General features: G+C 38.5%; 1 protein-coding gene and 1 pseudogene across 1 annotated transcript; one reads left to right on the forward strand and one right to left on the reverse strand.

Moving 5' to 3' along the window:
- The window catches only part of LOC107803271 (SNF1-related protein kinase regulatory subunit beta-2-like), a 31286-nt pseudogene extending 13625 nt beyond the window's left edge, over window positions 1-17661 (forward strand).
- A 1432-nt stretch (window positions 17662-19093) lies between these two features.
- LOC107803270 (uncharacterized) lies at window positions 19094-20429 on the reverse strand. The gene is made up of 3 exons (XM_016626955.2): window positions 20211-20429; window positions 20046-20112; window positions 19094-19425 (listed from the first exon to the last, which is right to left on the reverse strand). Exons 1-3 carry the CDS (start codon window positions 20353-20355, stop codon window positions 19281-19283), a joined length of 357 nt encoding a protein of 118 aa, XP_016482441.1. The 5' UTR covers window positions 20356-20429; the 3' UTR covers window positions 19094-19280.
- Window positions 20430-21334: the final 905 nt, after the last annotated feature.

The following is a 21334-nucleotide window of genomic DNA, read 5'->3' on the forward strand; positions in this document are numbered from 1 at the left end:
CAATACACATGCGCATAGAACCATCTCTCTTCTTTACAAACAAGATCGGAGCACCCCAAGGTGATACACTAGGCCGAATGAAACCCTTATCAAGCAACTTCTGCAACTGCTCCTTTAACTCTTTCAACTCTATTGGGGCCATACGATATGGTGGAATAGAAGTGAGCTGAGTGTCCGGTAACAAATCAATACCATGATAGGGCGACAACCAATCCATCAATCAAGAATAGCATGATAGGGAGACAACCAGTCCATGCCTAAAATAACATCAAAATCTACCATACTGAGCAACAATAGATCAACTCTGGTCTCAAAACCACCAAGAACAACTAAACACAACTAATACACACGGTCAACAATAATGGGATATCCCACATGCATGGACACATAAACAGGAGAACTCAAAGAATCACAGGGTATACCTAAATATGGAGAAAAGTAAGACGATACATAGGAATAAGTGGATCCTGGATCAGGGGTTCTACTCCGTACACGAGAGAGAAAGGTGTCTCTCCTGTGCTTGACTTGGCTGATATTCGGTACGCCCACAACACTCCCGATAACTCTTTGGGCCATTTGCTTTTAGCTGCTTCTAATCTCTTTTTGAGAATTTGAATAATCACTTTGTTTGTTGATTTCGCTTGACCGTTTGTGCTCACGTGGTATGACGATTGTTGATACTTAATTTTTCCCTATATTTTTTATATGTATAAACACCTTCTAAATAGCGCGCACACACACGCGCGCGCGCGCGCACACACACACACACACACACACACATATATATATATATATATATATATATATATATATATATATATATATATATATATATATATATATATGCATATATAAGCATGCACAAGGTTGTTATAATTTTCCCATAATTTTAAAGATTTTAAATTGATTTATTTCCTTTCCTTTTACTCATAAAATCCCCAATAGTTATCCCTCAAATTATTGTTGTGGTGATTTAGTTATTTAATTTCTATATTTATGCCAAAATATGGTTAAAATATTTTTATGCATTTTTATAATTTCATTTTCTTTTTTTAAAGCAAAATTGCATATAATTGCAATATTAGCCCTGTTAATGTATAATTATATTTATATACATAAAATTGATCTTCTATATTTTTAAAATGTTAAATATATATTTTAAATCGTTTTGGTACACAAAATTATTTTCTAGGAATTATTTATTATTTATTATAAATTATATAGGGATAAATTGGCTATTTAAAATATAGCCAGATTACATTTCAATTTTGGCCTTAATTTTAACCCAACCCCAGCCCAATTTCATATTAAATTACCCGACCCAAATCCTAAACCCGCCTATCTGACCCAGAACCAATTAAATCATGGTCGTTGATCTGAGAGATCAACGACCCGTATTAACTCCTTCCTTTTTTAATCCTAAACGACCCTAACTCTATATCATTCCCCCAAATCCGCCGCCTCTATATTCTCTCATCTCCTCCCCTCTCTCAGCAACTCAACCTAACCATAGCCCTTTTAACCACCGACCTCTCTTCTCCAGTCTTCTCCGGTGATCTCCTATCAACTCCTAAGCCTCAAATGGCTCATCTAATGTCATGCTTGCCTTCTCTAAGGTCTTCAAGGGCCCAGGGCCATGCCGACTTGCATTTAGGGTTCGTCACTTGTCTGTGCTTGGCTACTTCAGTGTGATTTCGAGCAAAATCATGCGGTATTTGTTTCGATCCTTGGGATTTTAGACAGGTTCTTTCATCTCTATATGGATTTCTTCTGAAACCCTAATTTCTTCCTATATCTCTTAGATCTGTACAGATTTATAATGATTCAAGTTTGTTTCTTTAATGTTTTACACTATCCTTGGAACTCTTTTACGAGAATCGTTGATTCCAAGTGCTTTTCATCTTCTTCTAAAATTAGGGTTTTCGGAACTTCTTCTAAAACTTTATTTAAACTAATTTTTATGTTTACACTTCTGTTTCTTGCATATTTTGACTGATTCTGTGGGTTTACTACCTCGTCAACTCGCCTATGTTGAAAGCCCTAATTTTTCTAGTTTTTTTCGTTTGATTGTGTGACTGGCCTGTTCTTGTTTGAGTTTCTATGACTATCTCGCTTCGAATGTGTTTCTACTGAGTTTCTTATGCCTAACCTACATCAGCTCTATGTGCTTGTGTTCGTCTTGACTGGTCAAGACTTGGCTCTTTGCTTGCTATGTTTGGTTACTCCTATCTCACTCTATTTATATGCTGAAACATTGACTCATGACTCTCTCCTTGATTAACTCTGAGTTCCTTATTTCATGGCTTGATTTGAAAAACATCCCTTTAAGGAAAATGGTAGAGAACCACAAACAATGGCATGAGAAGTTACCCTTCGCTCTGTTGGGGTACCGCACCACGGTTCGCATATCAACCGGAGCAACTCCCTACATGTTGGTTTATGGTACCAAGGCTATCATCCTAGTCGAGGTGGAGATCCCTTCTTTAAGAATCATACAGGAAACTGAACTCGCGATGCAAAGTTGATAAGGAGTCGCTATGAACAATTGTCCCTTATCGATGGAAAGAGGATGAACTCAACATGCCACAACCAACTTTACCAGAACAGAATGTCTAGAGCTTTCAACAAAAGGGTCAAACCAAGGCAATTTGCACCAGGCCAGTTGGTGCTGAAGAAGATCTTCCCACATCAAGATGAAGCCAAAGGGAAAGTGTCCCCAAACTGGCAAGTTCCTTGCATGGTTCACATGGTACTGACAGGAGGAGCACTCATACTTGCAGAAATGGACGGAGAATTTTGGCTGAAACCAATCAATTCAGACGCAGTCAAGAGATACTATGCTTAGATATTTTACATTTCCTCACTTGATGTAATTGAACTACGCTTGACCTGATTCCCGTTTAGGAGGGGATACGTAGGAAACCTTATAGGTTCGGTCATATCATAATAAAATTTTCATTTCCCCCAAGATCAGAAACTGGGGCAGAATTTTAAGGAGGGTCCTCAAAATTCCGGAGCAAGTCCAGCCAACACCAACATGTGCTAGAAGGTCAGTAATCAGTTAAGAACTAGGGCAGAATTTTGAGAAGGATTCTCAAAATTTTGGAAAAGGTTTAGCAGGGTCCATCATCCGCAAATAGTCAAAGATCATCTACCAAACTAAGGCAGAATTTTGAGGAGGACCCTCAAAGTTCCAATATGAGAGAGTTGCAATGCCTTTGAGATGTGTTACAGTCACTAGTTCATCAAAATTACTCGCTATATTAATACATTTCTATAACAGCTCTATTATTTATCAATAATTGCATATTTTCGAACTCTATTTTATAACGGTCAGGTGTCACCCACGGGAACTCGAAAGGCTTTCAGAACTGAGCAAAGCAAAGCCAACGACAGGAGCATGAACCAACCTTTCCCCCACAAAACTTATAATTTTTCTTTGAACGCAGGCACATTCAACGTAACGATAGCATTCGCAAAACATGTATACACAAAGATAATTTACTATCAATCAGGCCACCAGACACCGAATATATTTCCATCTAAGACATATACTACTCTTACTTGCTACTTGCTCTCTGCATGAGGCTATTCCTTGCCTCCATACTTGCATGAGGCTAATCCCTGCCTCACAATTTGCATGAGTCTAATCCTTGACTCCATATCTTCATGAGGCTAATCCCTGCCTCCATATTTGCATGAGTCTAATCCTTGACTCCATACATGCATGAGGCTAATCCCTACCTCCCTATTTGCATGAGTCTAATCCTTGACTCCATACTTGCATGAGGCTAATCCCTGCCTCCCTATTTGCATGAGTCTAATCCTTGACTCCATACTTGCATGAGGCTAATCCCTGCCTCCCTATTTGCATGAGTCTAATCCTTAACTCCATATCTGCATGAGGCTAATCCCTGCCTCCCTATTTACATGAGTCTAATCCTTGATTCCATATCTGCATTAGGCTAATCCCTGCCTCCATATTTGCATGAGTCTAATCCTTGGCTCCATACCTGCATGAGGCTAATCCCTGCCTCCATATTTGCATGAGTCTAATCCTTGACTCCATGAGGCTAATCCTTGCATCCCCATTTGCATGAGTCTAATCCTTGACTCCATGAGGCTAATCCTTGCCTCCATAACTGCATGAGGCTAATCCTTTCCTCTATATTTGCATGAGGCTAATCCTTGCCTCTACATTAGCATGAGGCTAATCCCTGCCTCCACATTTGCATGAGGTTAATCCTTGCCTCCCTATCTGCATGAGTCTAATCCTTGACCATATACTTGCATGAGACTAATCCCTGCCTCCCTAATTTGCATGAGTCTAATCCTTGGCTCCACACCTGCATGAGGCTAATCCCTGCCTCCACATTTGCATGAGGCTAATCCTTGCCTCCCATTTGCATGAGTTTAATCCTTGACTCTATGAGGCTAATCCTTCTAGTCCTTGACTCCATGAGGCTAATCCTTGCCTCCCCATTTACATGAGTCTAATCCTTGACTCCATGAGGCTAATCCTTGCCTCCACATTAGCATGACGCTAATCCCTGCCTCCACATTAGAATGAATCTAATCCCTACCTCCCTAATTTTTATGAGTCTAGCCCTTGACTCCATACCCGCATGAGGCTGATACCTGCCTCCATATTTGCATGAGTCTGATCCCTGACTCTATACTTGCATGAGGCTAATCTCTTCCTCCGTACTTGCATGAGGCTAATCCGTGCCTCCCCGTCTGCATGGGATTAAGCAATGTCCCTTGGGACGAATATTGCTCTATTTCTAGCATTATCTATTTACTTTCCAATCTGGCTAAGTTGTGCCCTCCATTTCACAAAACTAAGCCTTGTCTTGTTAACACCATATCATTGCATATCATGTGCTGAAATATAGCCAAACTATCCAAAGGCGTCATAGTCTAAAGGCATCATCGTCATAGCCGGAAGACACCATTCCATGGCATGCGGATCTCTCAAACTTGCATATCATTATTCAAAGGCGTCATGGTTCGGAGGCACCATCTTCATGGCCCGAAAAAATCATTTTCATGTCCTGTGAATCCCTCACTAAACAATTCATGGCCAAGGACGTCATGGTCTGAGGACTTCATCTTTAACCGTCTGAAGACAACCTTCATGGTCCAAAGGGAATTTGCATCATGCTTAATTTTTTGCAAATACACGTTTGTAACATCGTTTATCTGCAGGTAACCAGTAAGCAACCGCTATCCTAGTAGGATCGATCTCACTCCAGTTCCCTCCAACCATCCCGAGCTTTAACCGCTCACCGTAGTCGCTTCCGCATCGTGTCCGTTCTTGCAGTAATTTCATCGGCATATTCCGCAGATTAATCCAGAACTACACATGGCCTGATTCCTGTAAAAACAGGGATATGTAGATAACTCGAACACCGGAGTCCGGCCTCTGTCCTTCAAAACATCCCGTCCGGTCAAAATTGGCCATCATTTCTTTACCCGAAAACTCTTTCATCCTTCCCAGGTAAAGAGGGGCAGCTGTTGATACCCAATTTTTTATATATTTTTTATATGAATAAATACCTTCAAAATACCATATATATTCATATATAAGCATGCACAAGGTTGTTATAATTTTCCCATAATTTTAAAGATTTTAAATTGATTTATTTCCTTCCCTTTTACTCATAAAATCCGCAATAATTATCCCTCAAATTATTTTTGTGGTGATTTAGTCATTTAATTTTTATATTTATTCCAAAATATGGTTAAAATATTTTTTATGCATTTTTATAATTGCATTTTGTATTTGTAAAGCTAAATTGCATATAATTGCAATATTACCCATGTTAATGTATAATTACATTTATATGCATAAAATTGATCTTCTATATTTATAAAATGTTAAATATATATTTTAAATTATTTTGGTACACAAAAATATTTTTTAGGAATTATTTATTATTTATTATAAATTATATCGGGATAAATTGGCTATTTAAAATATAGCGATATTACATTTCAATTTTTGCCTTAATTTTAACCCAACCCCAGCCCAATTTCATATTAAATTACTCGACCCAAACCCTAAACCCGCCTACTCGACCCAAAACTAATTAAATCATGGTCGTTGATCTGAGAGATCAACGACCCGTTTTAACTCCTTCCTTTTTTAATCCTAAACGACCCTAGCCCTATCTCATTTCCCCAAATCCGCCGCCTCTGTATTCTCTTATATCCTCTCCTCTCTCATCAACTCAACCTAACCCTAGCCCTTTTAACCACCGACCTCTCTTCTCTGGTATTCTCCGGTGATCTCCCATCAAATCCTAAGCCTCCAATGGCTCTTCTAATGCCATGCTTGCCTCCTGTGACTATCTTGCTTCGAATGTGTTTCTACTGAGTTTCTTATGCCTAACCTACATCAGCTCTATGTGCTTGTGTTCTTCTTGACTGGTCAAGACTTGCCTCTTTGCTTGCTATGTTTGGTTACTCCTATCTCACTCTATTTATATGTTGAAACATTGACTCATGACTCTCTCCTTGATTAACTCTGAGCTCCTTGTTTCTTGGCTTGATTTGAAAAACTTCCCTTTAAACTTTCGATTCTCCTGTTTTAACTTGTTTATTTGCTTATTCATGGAACCCATGTTACCCTCCTTAAATCAGTAATTTCAAATCCTTGATTCCATGATTTACTATATGCTGATTTTCGATTATTTCCATATTCTGCAACTTTATATTATTTTCTTACCTTATTTGGTTAACCGAGTATTTTACTGATTCTTCATTAGTTGTTTCCTTAATTAAACACCAATGTACTTACCCCTAATTGTCTATTTTGTACCTTATGCTCTACTTGATTTCTTTCCTTAATCATTTCTGCCTATTACTGTTGGTTGATTACCCTTTAATTAAAGGAGTACTTGCATTGATTTGATTCTGATTAGTATTTGGTTCCATAACACTATGCTACTATAATTCTTTCCTTATTTTTATCTAGTTTCGAAATGCTATATATACACACACTCTCATTAACACAAACATACGAACATTGGTTCAAAAACTCTCTCTTTCACATTAAAAAGCTTTCTGCTCTCTTTTGTGTCACTTACTACTGTCTAAAGTCAGTCGGCTGCAAGCCAAGGCTGACTACTAGGTTCTCTTTCACTTTGTGTTTACTATCCCCTTTACTGGTATATTCCAATTTTAATTCAACTCCCAAAAACAATATGCTCCTCCTATTACTTTAATTTGTCATGTTTCTAATATGCTTTTATCTATGGTTTTGTTGTTCAACCTGCAATTAGCATATCTACTTCATTGTCTTCTTTACTGCATGCTATATACCCCTTAGGATCCCCTTCTAGTATGTCTTAATGTGTCTATGTTTCCCTGATCCTTGACATGCCCCCTTCCTGTGTAAAGTAATTGGCTATCCTAAGCTTTTTGATTCTGTATTAACTCTACAGTTCTTGCTATACTTTAAAAAGTCTTGACCCCCTTTTAAGGGCCCCTCTGGTTCTGTACCTATGTGTATCTATGTTTACTATGTACCCTATGCTTACCCCAAATCCCCATTACCCCTTAAGTGGATGTGTGCACTTGTCTGACTTCATGTATTGAAGTGCTGATGAACTTCTTCTAGTTCTGTATTTGGTTTGGTTGATTGCTGATCACTTACCTCTTTTAAAATTGTATTATTCAATAACTCCCTATATGTTTTTTACAAAACCATTTCAAGCAAATGTCTTTTAATACTGTTTTCCTACTGAAATCTTTCAAACTATGTCAAGCACTATCACCCTACTCCTAAGTCACTAGGTTCTGCCCCCTCCATTGTGTGTACTACCTTGGGATCCTCTTGAGAACCCTATGAACTCTAGAACACTGAGGCTGGCCCTTCCATACTGCACTTATTCAATTTGGTTACCAAGTCTAGGTGTGAGCACTGCTCGGGATCCTTGAGATCCTTAGGAAACTTTGACGTACCTAGACAATAATGTTGTCTATGAAATTGGCATTTGAGGCTATTGGAGGTTTTGGGAAATCACTTGGGCCTGCTTCAGGCTCCCTATAGTTTAACTTCTTATTTTCCTTTTTATCTATTTATGTAATTCATTCATATGGTCTGTAATAATTTGTAAATGAATATTGGGGCAACTAGTAAAAAGGGTAGGTAGTTACATATTTATGGGGTAATACGGGTAGAAACCATGCCAATGGGACTTTATATTTTTGATATGTTTGCCTTACTATGTTAGAAATCATGCCTATAGGTCTCAAGTGTTTCCAATAATAGAAAGCATGTTTATAGGTCTTAAAATCAACTTCACAAGTAGATACCATGCCAATAGGATATGATCTAATCCAACTTCTATTATAACAGATATTATATGTTCTTTCATTTGTTACCATGCCTACCAGTTTCTAACATCAATTTTTAAATACAATTAGATATCATGCCTATAGGGAACAACACCAGAAATTCTACCTATAGATTTAAACCATTTTAGTATGAATAAATCAATATAGTCCACGATTAGTTCATTTCGAAACTAGTTTAATTAGTGGTTTGTTTTCCTTGAGATGAATTCTCAAAACCAGCTTTAATCTATCACTAGACAGCATGCCTAAAAGGATTCAAGAGTCTGTTTTAAAAAAAACTGCCTTCTTTTACTATATAAAACGTAGTTATCAGTATTTCGCGTATAGGCAAGCCTATAGGGCATTTTCAAAATCTTGCAATTCTGAAACTATTTCTATCACTTAATGTTGTTCTGATTTAACAGGCTTAATAAATTAGTAGGCAAACTAATAGGGCCATTACTTTTGAGTTTATAAAATAAATTGTCTATCTTCTATGTCTTGATATTCACTTAGACATCATGTCTTAGGATACTATTTAACAAAAGGCCCTTATTTGTGTTTGAGTCGTGCTACTTATGTGCATTATTTGTGGAGGTAAACTTGAGCCTTTAATTGCTTCTTTCCTGCCTTATGTGCTAAGGTCCTAATTGTTCTTGCATGTCGCCTTAGTATTTTCTCCTTTAAACCTTAGGGGTCTGTCTAGAACCACCTATAGGTAGAGGTCCTAAATCCCTCCAGGACTATTAAGAAGGGACGGGTAATAGCACACAATAGAGATCGCTGACCAACACTCGCTTTAATGACCACTAAGGGGGTGGGAAGGGTAGATATGGGATATGATAACTATGCGCTAATGTCACGTGTAGCCCCTCATTGAGGAGTGTTTACCGGACATTATGTGGGGTTATCCTATAGGCTGACCAACCTATGACTCCTCCTTTTCCCAAAATTCCCTTTTTGTTTAAAACTTATTTTATACAACTTGTTCAAAATCTTTATCTTATTATTTGAGTTATACAACGTGCTTTACTTGCAACCTATCTGATTCAACTTTTTATTGGTTAATGGACTAATTCGTAAATATAAGTTCGGCTGAGACCCATAGTTGTGGACCACGAGGGGTGCCTAACACCTTCCTCTCGAGGTCATTCCGAGCCCTTACCCTAATTTCTGGTCATGTAAACCAATCCAAGAGTTAATCGCTCTAGGTGTCCTAACGCACCATAACCCGCTAGGTGGCGACTCTTCAAATACCCAATTCCCAAAAGGAAATGAGTTATTACCCCCCATGAATGTCGAAACCGGACTCCTCTCTCCACGGAGGGGAAAAGAGGGGCGCAACAACGATGATGTGATTCTTTTGATTTTCAAGTCTTCAAGGAATTTTGTGACCTTTGCGCCTATATATTGTGGCCCATTGTCACAGGATATTTCCCTTGGAATCCCGAACCTGCAAATTATGTTCTCCCACAGGAATCGACCACTTCGAGCTCGTTGATTTTCTGGTAAGGACCTGCTTTAACCCACTTAGATAAGTAGTCAGTTAAAATCAAAATAAATCATACCTTACCGGGAGCCGGCGACGGTGGACCGACTATGTTCATCCCCCATTTCATGAATGGCCAAGGTGATAATACCGAATGCAATAGTTTTTCTGGTTGATGCACCAACGGTGCATGGCGTTGACACTTATCACATTTCTGAACATATGCCTTAACTCTTTATTCCATCCTGCCCTAATTAGCTTTAATACTAAGGAATCCTCACCCTAGTGATTTCAACAGATTCCTTCATGAGCTTCTCTCATGATGTAATTAGCCTCGGAGGCTCCTAAACATCGGGCCAACGGGCCTTGGAAAGATTTTATGTACAATTGACCTCCCCTGAAGCAGTAACGGGCTGCTTTAGTACATAGTACCTGGGATACCTTATGATCTTCGGGTAGTTTGTCATGCTCAAAATAGTCGATGATCTCATTTCTCCAATCCCAGAAAAAATTGGCCGCGTTTACTTAATAATAACTGTCTACATACAATACCGAACGCATAAGCTGCACGACCGTACCAAAGTCTGACCCCTTCATTTCGGTGGATGCTCCTAGATTAGCTAGTGTGTCTGCTTCCGCATTTTCTTCTCTTGGGATATGGATGATTGACCATTCCCTGAACTGCGCGAGCAGAGTCAGGACTTTTACTATATATTGTTGCATGCTTTACTCTTTGGTGTCGAAGATCCTGTATACCTAATTTACTACTAGTTAGGAATCGTATTTGATTTCGGTGACCTCAGAGTCCAGTCCCCGGGCCAATTCAAGTTCTGCAATCAAAGCCTCATACTCAGCTTCAATTTTAGTGAAGGGAACAGTTCTTATGGCTTGCCTCATGGTCTCTCTCGAGGGCGTAATTAAATCTACCCCGAGCTTGGACCGTTTCACGTTGGAAGCTCCGTCCGTGAACAAGGTCTAGATTCCCAATGTCAATTTGGACACCATCACCGCTTCTTTGGTGGCCGAAGGCTGTAGTCCAGGACTGAAATCTACCACAAAGTCGGCCAAAACTTGTGACTTGATCGCAGTCCTAGGTTTATACTCTATGTCAAATTCACTCATTTTAACTGCCCATTTGGCTAGTCGACCTGAAAGTTCAGGTTTGGGAAGGATATTCCGCAAGGGAAAGATTATCACCACGGATATCGGGTGACATTAAAAATAAGGCCTAAGCTTTCAAGCAACGACTACGAGATCTAAGGCCAATTTTTTGAGGTGAGGGTAGCGAGTTTCTTCTCCCGTTATAATTTTACTAACATATTAGATATGACATTGTGTACCTTCATCTTCACAGACTAAAATGATACTTACTGCTACCTCCGAGACCGCTAACTAAATCAGCAAGTGTTCGCCTTCCTCCAGTTTCGATAATAATGGAGGGCTCGCTAAATACCTTTTCAAATATTTCAGAGCATGCTGACATTCCGAAGTCCATTCAAAGTTGTTGTTCTTCTTCTTCTTCTTCAAAAGTGAGAAGAAATGATTACACGTTTCTGAAGATCGGGATATGAACCTGCTTAAAGCGGCCAGTCTTCCTATTAACCTTTGAACCTATTTCACATTTGATAGCTAGTTAGGGATGTCCTCGATGGCTTTAATTTTTTCGGGATTGACTTTGATCCCCCTTTGTGACACCAGAAACCCTAAGAACTTGCCAGAGCTGACTTCGGATGCACATTTTTTGGGGTTAAGCTTCATGTTGTGCTTTTTTAGGATGTCAAAGGTTTCTTGGAGATGTTTAAGATGATCACATGCATGTAAAGACTTAACCAGCATATCATCTATGTAAACTTCCATTTTTTCCTATTTGTTTTTTAAACATTTTGTTTACTAGCCTCTGGTAAGTGGCTCCGGCGTTCTTAAGCTCGAAAGGCATCACATTATAGCAATATGTGCCAAAGTTTGTTATGAACAAAGTTTTTTCCTAATCCTCCAGATTCATTTTGATTTGGTTGTACCCAGAATAGGCATCGAGGAAACTCATCAACTCGTGCCCGGCCATCGTATCAATTATTTGATCAATGTTTGGCAATGGGAACAAGTCTTTTGTGCGTGCCTTATTCAGATCCTTATAATCTACGAACATGCGAAATTTATTGTTCTTTTTTGGAACTACTACTACATTAGCTAGCCAGTTAGGATAGTTTACCTCTCGGATTGAACCGATATCAAGCAATCGAGTTACCTCTTCTTTGATAAATATATTTCTAACATCGGCAATAGGGCATTTCTTCTGCCTTACCCGAGGGATGTTAGTATCCAGGCTTAACTTTTGCACGGCCACCTCTGGCAGAATACCTGTCATATCCGCATGCGACCATGCAAAACATTCAACGTTAAATTTAAGAAATTCTATAAATCCTGACCTGAGCTTGGAGTTTAATATTGTCCCCAAGAGAAACTTCCTCTCCAAGAATTTCTCAAACAATGCGACTTGCTCGAGTTCTTCCGCTATGGATTTGGTTGCGTCCATTTCTTCTGGTACCTAGAAATATCTCGGTGCCTGATAGGATTCCAACGACTCCTCCCCCTTGTTGACTTTGTTCGGCTTGGGAGCAGGTGTCGATTCCTATAATTGCTATGCCGCATGCTCCTTCCCTTTGATATTGGAAACCAAGATTGTGTTCATCTCCCTTGCCACCGGTTGATCCCCTCTTATTTGTTTAACTCTCTTTAGAGTTGGGAATTTCAGAAGTTGGTGGTATGTTGATGGCACAACCTTCATCTCGTGTAGCCATGATCTTCCAAGAATAATAATGTAACCCATATTGCCGTCTACTACTTCAAACAGGGTCGTCTTCATGACCTCTTAGGCATTTGAGGGCAGTAGGATCTCCCTTCGGGTTGTCATGCTTGCTAAGTTGAACCGGGGATGAGCTTTGTAGCTGGAATGATGCTTCTAATCAACTTAGCTTGCTCTAGCACTCTCCATTGGATGAACTTCTTGGGTCCACCAAAACACGTTTAATTTTAAAATCTAAAAGATTAAGAAAAATTACCAAGGCATCGTTGTACGCTAGTAGGAGTCCATTTGCATCCTCCTCCATGAAGGTGATATCTTCCTTGGTGACTTCCCGGAGTCTCTTGCTATTGGTCACCGATACCTTTATCTTTTTTTCTATCGAAAAAGTTAAACGGTTAATCTCGATCTCCCCGAAAATTATGTTGATTGTTAGGCGAGGAGGATCTTCTCCTACTTTTGACGGTTTCACATTATCTCGGTTGCGGCCGTAATTATTCTTAGTCCGGTTGCTTAAGAACTCCCTGAGATGGCTATTTTTCAACAATATCGCCACCTTCTCGCGCAGATGACGACAATCCCCAATTTAGTGGCCATTAGTCCCATGGTATTCGCACCATAGGGTCAGATCTCATTGGCCTCAGGAACCGTACTTCCTTAATGATCCTCATCGTCGATACCAGTTCTACTATGCTTACATTGAAGTTATATTTAGACAATCTAGGGTAGGTGGAATCCCGGAAGCCCGATACATTGAAGTTATCTTTCAACTTTTTCTTATTCTTTTCTCAGTCCCGACCCTTGGTTGACACCGAGAAACCGAGTTAGTCATCCTCTATTCTTATCTTCGACTTTTAGTGGTTGTGGCCATCTGCTCATGGTATTGTAAAGAAATCGAGAAGACTTTCTTGCAGTTTTTGAGAAGCATATGAACTCCTCGAATTCAGCCCTTTAGTAAATGTCTCAACTGCCCATTCGGCTGGCATGGCCGGTAGCAACATCCTTTCCTTCTGAAATCTAGTCACAAACTCCCACAACAATTCAGACTCTCCTTGCGTAATTCTGAATATGTCAGCTTTTCAGTCTTATACCTTCCTAGGCCAGGCATAGGCCTTGATAAAAGAATCCACAAGCATCTCGAATGAATCTATTGAGTGCTCGGGTAGTGAATACCATGTTAGGGCCCCTTTCGTGAGGGTCTCCCTGAAATTCTTCAATAAGACTGATTCAATCTTGTGTGAAGCTAAGTCGTTTCCTTTCACTGCTATTGTATAGGTGGTGATGTGCTCTCGAGGATCTGAAATCTAATCATATTTCTGCACATTTGGCATTTTGAACCGCTTCGGGATCAACTCCGGTTCCGCGCTTGGTTTGAACAGCAACTAGGTGTATTTCTTTGAGTCCGACCCTTTTAACACTGGCGGTGCGCCCGAGATTTGACCCATTCGGGCGTTTATTTCCCTTATAAACTACATGAGTTTGATTTTAAAGGGATCATTCTCGTTATTTTTGCCGTATCCGCCGCCATTCCCGGCCCTTTCAAAGTCGACCTCACCCCTCGGGGTGTTGTTATCAACCCTTTGTGTTGTTTGGTTTGCGGGAGCACCGGGAGGAACTGGAACTCTACCATTCACGTTGTTGGAAGCACCTGACAACGCTTGCTTCAACTTTGTCATGACCTGATCTTGTCGTGAGAGATGGACCATAATAGCCTTTTGTTGCTCCCTTGATATTCTCACCGTTTCCACAACGTACTCGTCTTCACTATCATCAGGAGTCGCCTCTCGAACGTGTTGTGGATATTTTCCGCCATGGACTGGCATGGCTAAGACCTCCTCGTTACGGGTATCGCTGATCGAATCTTTGTGTTGAGGCTGATTTCTTTGGGCCTCAACGTGTGCGTGATATTGACACGTTATCTGCCATTTTTATGATTTTTTGCTAAGAAATAAAGAATTAAATAGTTTAGTAATAGATGCAAGGATCAACCCAATTACACATTTGTCTAAGCCCCACAGTGGACGCCAAAGTATTTACCTGTAAAACGATACAGTTGAATTTGTATGTCGTTTATAGACAAGCAAATCGATATGATCCCAATGTGATAAATAAATTAAATAAAAATTCAAGATTTAGCATTGAAATCGAGATAAGACATCATATAGCTTGGTTCCGGGAGCAGAGCTTCAGAAGGTAATAATAATAATACCAATAAACAAGAAATAAAATGTTATTGAGCTTAGAATAATGTGTAGCATAAGTTTGTTAGAAAATTCGTGTCCTCTATAATGGCTGTTGAAGTCAATATTTATAGTTATACATAGGGAACAAGGTCCTAGAATCAAGCCCCTCTTAAATGACATATATGAGGGCCATTGAATAATGTGTAACGGCAGGCTATGAATGCCATAATTCTCTATAACGGACTATGTATTTAATATTACAGAATATTCTTTATTGAATGATATCGGGTGGCAGACATTCGTTTATTTTCATTAGCAACATTCCCGTTGGGGGCTCTCTGGTTCCAATCGAAGCTGCTGCTCCCAGTCTTAGTTTCCGCCTGTCTCACTTTCTGTCTATCTCTGGTTCCACGAGTCGCTCTATTATCTTTAATATGAACCGATTTTACCCTATACAACCTTTCTATTTTGCTCTCAATTCTTGCTTAACTTCTACATGTGTGTGTGTCACCTATAAAAGAGAACGCAATTGAAATATATAGAGTTAATAAGATTAGGATTAATTAGAAACTTGATGCTTTACTCTTCCTTGGTGGAAGAGTTCTAGTTAACTTCAATCTCTAACTCTTTCCTTATCTTGGATATAGTTCTCTTCAAGTAAGGAGTCATTCTCCTTATCAATTATGTAACCTTTTCGTTCAGGGAATATCAGATATAACCACTTATGCTTATCCCTTGCACATGGAAGCCTTTTGCTTAAATCTGATCGTGCCATGTGTACACTGTCCATGCACCTGGTTCAAGCATATGTTCATTTGTCAATCATCAAAATCAAAATCACTCAGGCCAACGGACAATGGAGTATGGAAAGATGCCTTCTAGAAAGATGCCTTCTGAAAATGACATGGAGTCATGAAGGAAATGGAGTGGCTGTGGAGGGATCATGGGACGGATGGAAGACGAGGTATAGTTATATTTAGCCATTTTATCTTTCGTTTTGATAATGGTGGTGTCCAGGTTAGCTCGAGCGCATCTCGATTATTCCGTCAGGTACCTTCTACCACTCACCAGAATTATTGCCAGTGTCAACAACATTTGCCGAATTAAGAAATCACGCAGCATTATAGCATTTCTTGTTTTGAGATGTCAGTTTGCTCTAAGCTTATTTGTTTAACAAAAAGATTTCAATCCATACAATAGAGATTACACGCAAAGAACAAACAAAGACTTCACCGTCATGAAGATCAGAAGGTGTTGCCATCAGGGGACAATGGAGGCACGCTCTAGATTTTCCAGGTGAATGTGACGATATGGGAAAAGTATTCAATGTCTTGGATTTGCATGTATTCTTCTTGTGAGGTAGTTTGATTTTTTACTTGGAATAGGATACTCCTTACTGAGAGAATTCATCTAACTTGTTATATTGATAAATCGAGGTCACACTATCTAGTATTTCATATATGAAACATGACATGACACTGGTGAGTGGTGAAAGCCTAGCTAGATCAGAAACAGAGGCGGAGCCTGGATTTGAAGTTAATGGGTTCGGAATTCTAATCTCTTTAAGTTACTAGGTTCTAAATTATTAATTCATATATTTTTATGAATTTATTTACCCAAATACATGAGTTGGATCGAAGTTACTGGGTTCGCCGAACCTGTAAAAGACATGCTAGCTCCGCCCTGATCAGAAAGGTAGTAATAAACTAGTAAGTCAGATTGACAAAATGGTCGTCTAAATTTGGTTCAAGAGACTGCAACATATGGGGTTAATGGAGATTATCATGACAAGAACTATATTGGGAACAAGGACTTGAGTTAAAAACCAGACAGCTGGAGATAAGGTTGCAGTGCAGTCTCCTTAATCTTACTCTTCTTATTATTTGTAGCAAATTTTCTCAAATATTTTTGATTTGTTTCGACCATCATAATTTCAGAATGTTCCAACTATGCTTAACTATTCTCATACTTAGGTCAATTGACCAAATTACATTATCATATTCTCTTATAATATATTTTTATTTTGTCATCTGTTTATCGTCGTCAAGATTTATTTTATTAGCTTCCACATGATGCCTTGTTATTTTTGATCAGGGGCGGACCTAGAGTAGAGAATACAGGTTCCCGAGAACCCAGTAACTTTTGCATAGACCCTGTATTTATATTAAGAAATTCACTAAATATCTAACTGTGAACCCAGTTATTATTACATATTAATCTAAAATTACAGTAGAAACTCATAAGCCTCAAATCCTAGATCAGTCTCTGTTTTTTATCCCAACAAAACCCACGTGAAGCAATGCATGTGAATTCTTATTAAAGGAAATTCTTCTTGTGCTGATAAATAAAGATATCATGCAAGCCATATCTAACGGTCAAAATACTATTTTCTTGTGGAACTGCTGATTCTAAGTCTTGCTCAATATGATGAAGCCTGTAGATCAATATTTTACATTGAGAGTATGGAAATGGTTTGTTGCTATTGCTCTGGCCTTATGGTTTTTCGTTTACTCGACATTGTTCGCTTTTACTTATTGCGCTAATTTCTTTGGCAGGACAGTATTACAGATGTCCTTAATAACATCAGTACGTTGGCCAGCTACAGCAATGCACCTTTCAGTTCAGAGGATTTTAATAAGAAGTTTACCTGTTTTGCCGCATCTGCTACAACAGACACCCCCCGACCTACCATCTTCATCCGGGCATAGTATGTCGTCACAAAAGCCTTTACCAGCCGTTATGAACCATCTATACATCCAGAAAGGCTGCAGTAGTCAATCAATGATTGCACTTAGTTCTATAGATTTCGTGCTAAATATGTAACAACAGTACGTTACAAGTCCTAAAAGAACTTCAAAAGGTGATATACTTCCAATTTTTTCTGGAATTCAACTACATAATATATTCCCAGCTGAAGGTAGTGTTGTGTCCGGACCTGCTGCGACTGCCTAACAGGAGGGTCTGCCCTTTGACAAAACTAAATGTCAACTGTTGCAATAAAAGGTGGACCACATGCTGACCAATTTGCTCTTTGCATATATTTGAAATAAATACCATTTAATTGTCATGAGCTTAAATGCAGCGACACAAATCAACGAGGATTCATATAACGGACCCATCTTGCTTCAAATTGCGGTGTAGTAGTTATTGTATCTCTGAATCAAAACTACTATACAGTCATGAAGCTCTGCTCCCATGCCTTTTCTGCCCATGCAGCCCTATGCTTTAAAGAGTGATCTGGCAAGAGACTCAGAAAGCATCTGGTTTCTTGTTTAATCGTAAAACAGTATAGTTAAATTTATACGTGGTTTATAGACAAGCAAATGGATTTGATCCCAAAAATGGCAAATAACTTAGATAAGAATGCAAGACTTAGCATTGAAATCGAGACAAGACAACCGATAGCTTCGTTCCAGGAGCAGAGCTTCCAAAGGCAATAATAACAATATAAATAAGCAAGAAATAAAATGTTATTGAGCTTTTGAACAGTATATAGCATAAGTTTGTCAAAAAATTCGTCTCTCTTGCAATGGCTGTTGAAGTTACTATTTATAGCTGCATCTAGGGAAAAAGGTTCTAGGATCAAGTCCCTCTTAAATGATAATTATGGGGGCCATTGATGAATGTGTAACGGCAGGCTATGAATGTCATGTTCTCTATAACAGACTGCGTATGTAATAATGCCGACTATTCTCCATTCAATGCTATCGGGTGACATGCATTTAGTTGTCTTTAAGCAACATTCCCTTCGGGGACAACCGAGATTGCTGCCCCCTGACTTGATTTCCACTTGCCTCATTTTTCATCTGTCTTCAGCTCCACGTGTCGCTCTATTATGCGAGCATTTAATATGAGCATATTTTACCCTATACATTTCTCTTTCTGCTAAGCATGAAATGTGAAATATATTTGGAGTTGTAGATTTCAATCTACTTATATTTTTTATGGTTGCATACTCAGAGAGAGCTGAAGGGAAACTTACTGGATATGTATCAACAATTTATCATCTTTTGATCATCTGAAGTTTCTGTTATTGACTTAGGTTTTCCGTTGGATGCTCGAATTTTTTCACATGATCAAAGACAACCATAGTCCGTTCTCATACTCGATTATAAATTCTTAGAGTTACTCCACCCATTGCTTTAATGTTTTGGGTTGTTTATTCAAATACTCTCACACAAGAACATTTGGCAAGAGGGCTTTTGCTCCTTCCAATTATCAGAATGGAGGATGCACACTATGGACGGTACCAGAACAGAATAACAAATGCAACAATACTCTGCACCAACCAACTTGCAATTCGATATCTGCCTATGATACAGCAAATTATAAACAAAAAATTGTGTATAGAACTGGGGTTACTCTTATACATTGCAAATTCAACTGAAGAAAAAGGTCAGTGCAGAATAAATAGAATCAGACATCCAAAAGTCCTTGTTGCAACTCTCTGTGGATCAGTCTTTAATCATCTTATTGGAACCTTAATCCAACCATTAGCAAAAGCAATAGCCAAGATCACAAATGGTGTTGACATTCCAAATATGATTATATAGGGAAGAGGTGTCATCATAGGGTTCTCCCCTGCTCTTTCTCCTGCTGTCTGCCAATACCTAAAACAAGGCAATCCCTTTTCACTTATTTGTTTTCAATAAACTAAAATTAATTCAGAAAAACTCAATCTTCTTGTTAAATATCGTATGTGTTCTTGACAAAATAATCAAAATCAAGAAAAGCAAAACAAATGATAATAAAAACAAGACAGAAATCAATCACTATGCCTCAATTTCAAGCTAGTTTGGGTCGGTTATACAAGTCATTTAACTCCATCCTGTTCTATTCAAATCAAACCAATGTAAGTTCATCAAAAGGATTCATCAAAACTTTAACTACTCCTCAATTTCATTTAGATGACACACAATTATTACTAGTTCGTTCCAAAAAGAATGACATACTTCTACTTCCTCTGTTTTAACCTTAGTGAGAAGCTTTTATAACCACACAAATAGCATGATCCCACAAAGCTTTTAACCCTTACACTTTTAAAATCATAAGTTTCAAAAGTCTTTGGAATCAAAGTACCTTATCTAAATTGGAACAGAGGCACCATTTTTAGCTGACTATCAACTAAGGCAATCTTTTTCTTTATTCAGTTATGGAACAACTACGCATTGCTATGGTCATTTAGGCAAAATTCAGAAACAACAAACATATGACAAGATGGAAAACTTACTGTTCAGGTTCTTGTTCTTTAGTGATGAATTTCTTCTTGTCTTTCTTGACATCACCCTCTCCTCCCCCTACCAAGAATACCCAGAAACATCTTCTCATATGGAAAAACAGTAATATCATAACAAACTATATATTGATTTGGTGAACTTAAACAGTTAAACCAAACCTAATTTTGCAGATATTCTGAAATGGCTTCCCCTTCTTTTCCATGAGCTTAGACTAAGGGGTTGTGGAGAAGGTGAAAAAAGTTCCCTTGATACAACTGCAAAGTTCATGCAAAGTGCAGAAGATACAGCCATTTTAGCTGCCATTTTTTTAAAAAAATTCTGCAGATAATCTGTCGATGGATAGTGCTAGACCTTCAAATAAATATATCTTGTCACTTGTGGTCAAAATTTTAACTGAAGTGATATCTTTAGGATATTTCTTCTCAATAGTTATGTTATATTCAGGTTCTTCACATAGACCCCTAATGTTTATAAGACTGTCATTCAAATCCATAGATATCTTCTTCATCAACATTTTTAGCCCAATTGTTGTTTTATTACCCACATGGCTCGTCTCTTTTAAAACCCCTAGACCCACTTCCATTTTTCCTCTCTCCCACATGAATTTTCCCTAATTCTCACTCCTTTCTTTCATTTCATTTATCAGATTTTACACTCTCACTTTTCCCCAAATTCAATTCTCTCATCATCTTCATGACCAAAAATCCTAATCTTCCTCTTTATCTCTTAAAAAAAAAAAAAAAAAAATCCTACATCTTTTACACAACTTCAGTTTTGGATTTCCGATCTCTATTCTCTATTCTTCGTTCTCTGTCTTCTCTTCTTCAACAGTTGAAGATGTCTCGAGGTGCCTTAAAATAATGTGATGAAAACATGTGTTTACCCTTAAAATTGGATAACAATTGAATTTATACGCGGTTTTAAGGATACGTGATATAACTTGATACAAATTAAGAAGATGGATTAATAATGAAATTAACGATAAGAAAATAAATGCAAACCACACTAATTGAACAGCCTTAGCTTCTTAGTTTGATCACCCTCGAGCCAAGAAACGTATCAACTAATGTTAGAAGTGAACAACAAGATGATAAGAACTAGAACTGATCAGTATATTGCTTTCTTTGTGCGTGTTTTAATGTGTCCTACAAATGATCAAAACCCCCCTTTATATAGTTGGGGTGTTCTACTTTTGGTACAATTCTATACAAGGTAAAAAATCTCATAATATTAATCGGCCTCTTCTTGATACGTGCCGAGATTTCTGCCATGATCTTCGACC

This window comes from Nicotiana tabacum, chromosome 11 (assembly GCF_000715075.1).
Source record: "Nicotiana tabacum cultivar K326 chromosome 11, ASM71507v2, whole genome shotgun sequence".
Lineage (NCBI taxonomy): Eukaryota > Viridiplantae > Streptophyta > Magnoliopsida > Solanales > Solanaceae > Nicotiana > Nicotiana tabacum.

Excerpts from the sequence above, each read along its gene's own strand:
- LOC107803270 (XM_016626955.2), bottom strand. The coding sequence starts at position 20,355 with ATGGCAGCTAAAATGGCTGTATCTTCTGCACTTTGCATGAACTTTGCA. Across the intron at positions 20,113-20,210 it reads CAGAATATCTGCAAAATTAG|GGGGAGGAGAGGGTGATGTC; the intron begins GTTTGGTTTAAC and ends TATTCTTGGTAG. Across the intron at positions 19,426-20,045 it reads AAAGAACAAGAACCTGAACA|GTATTGGCAGACAGCAGGAG; the intron begins GTAAGTTTTCCA and ends GCCTTGTTTTAG.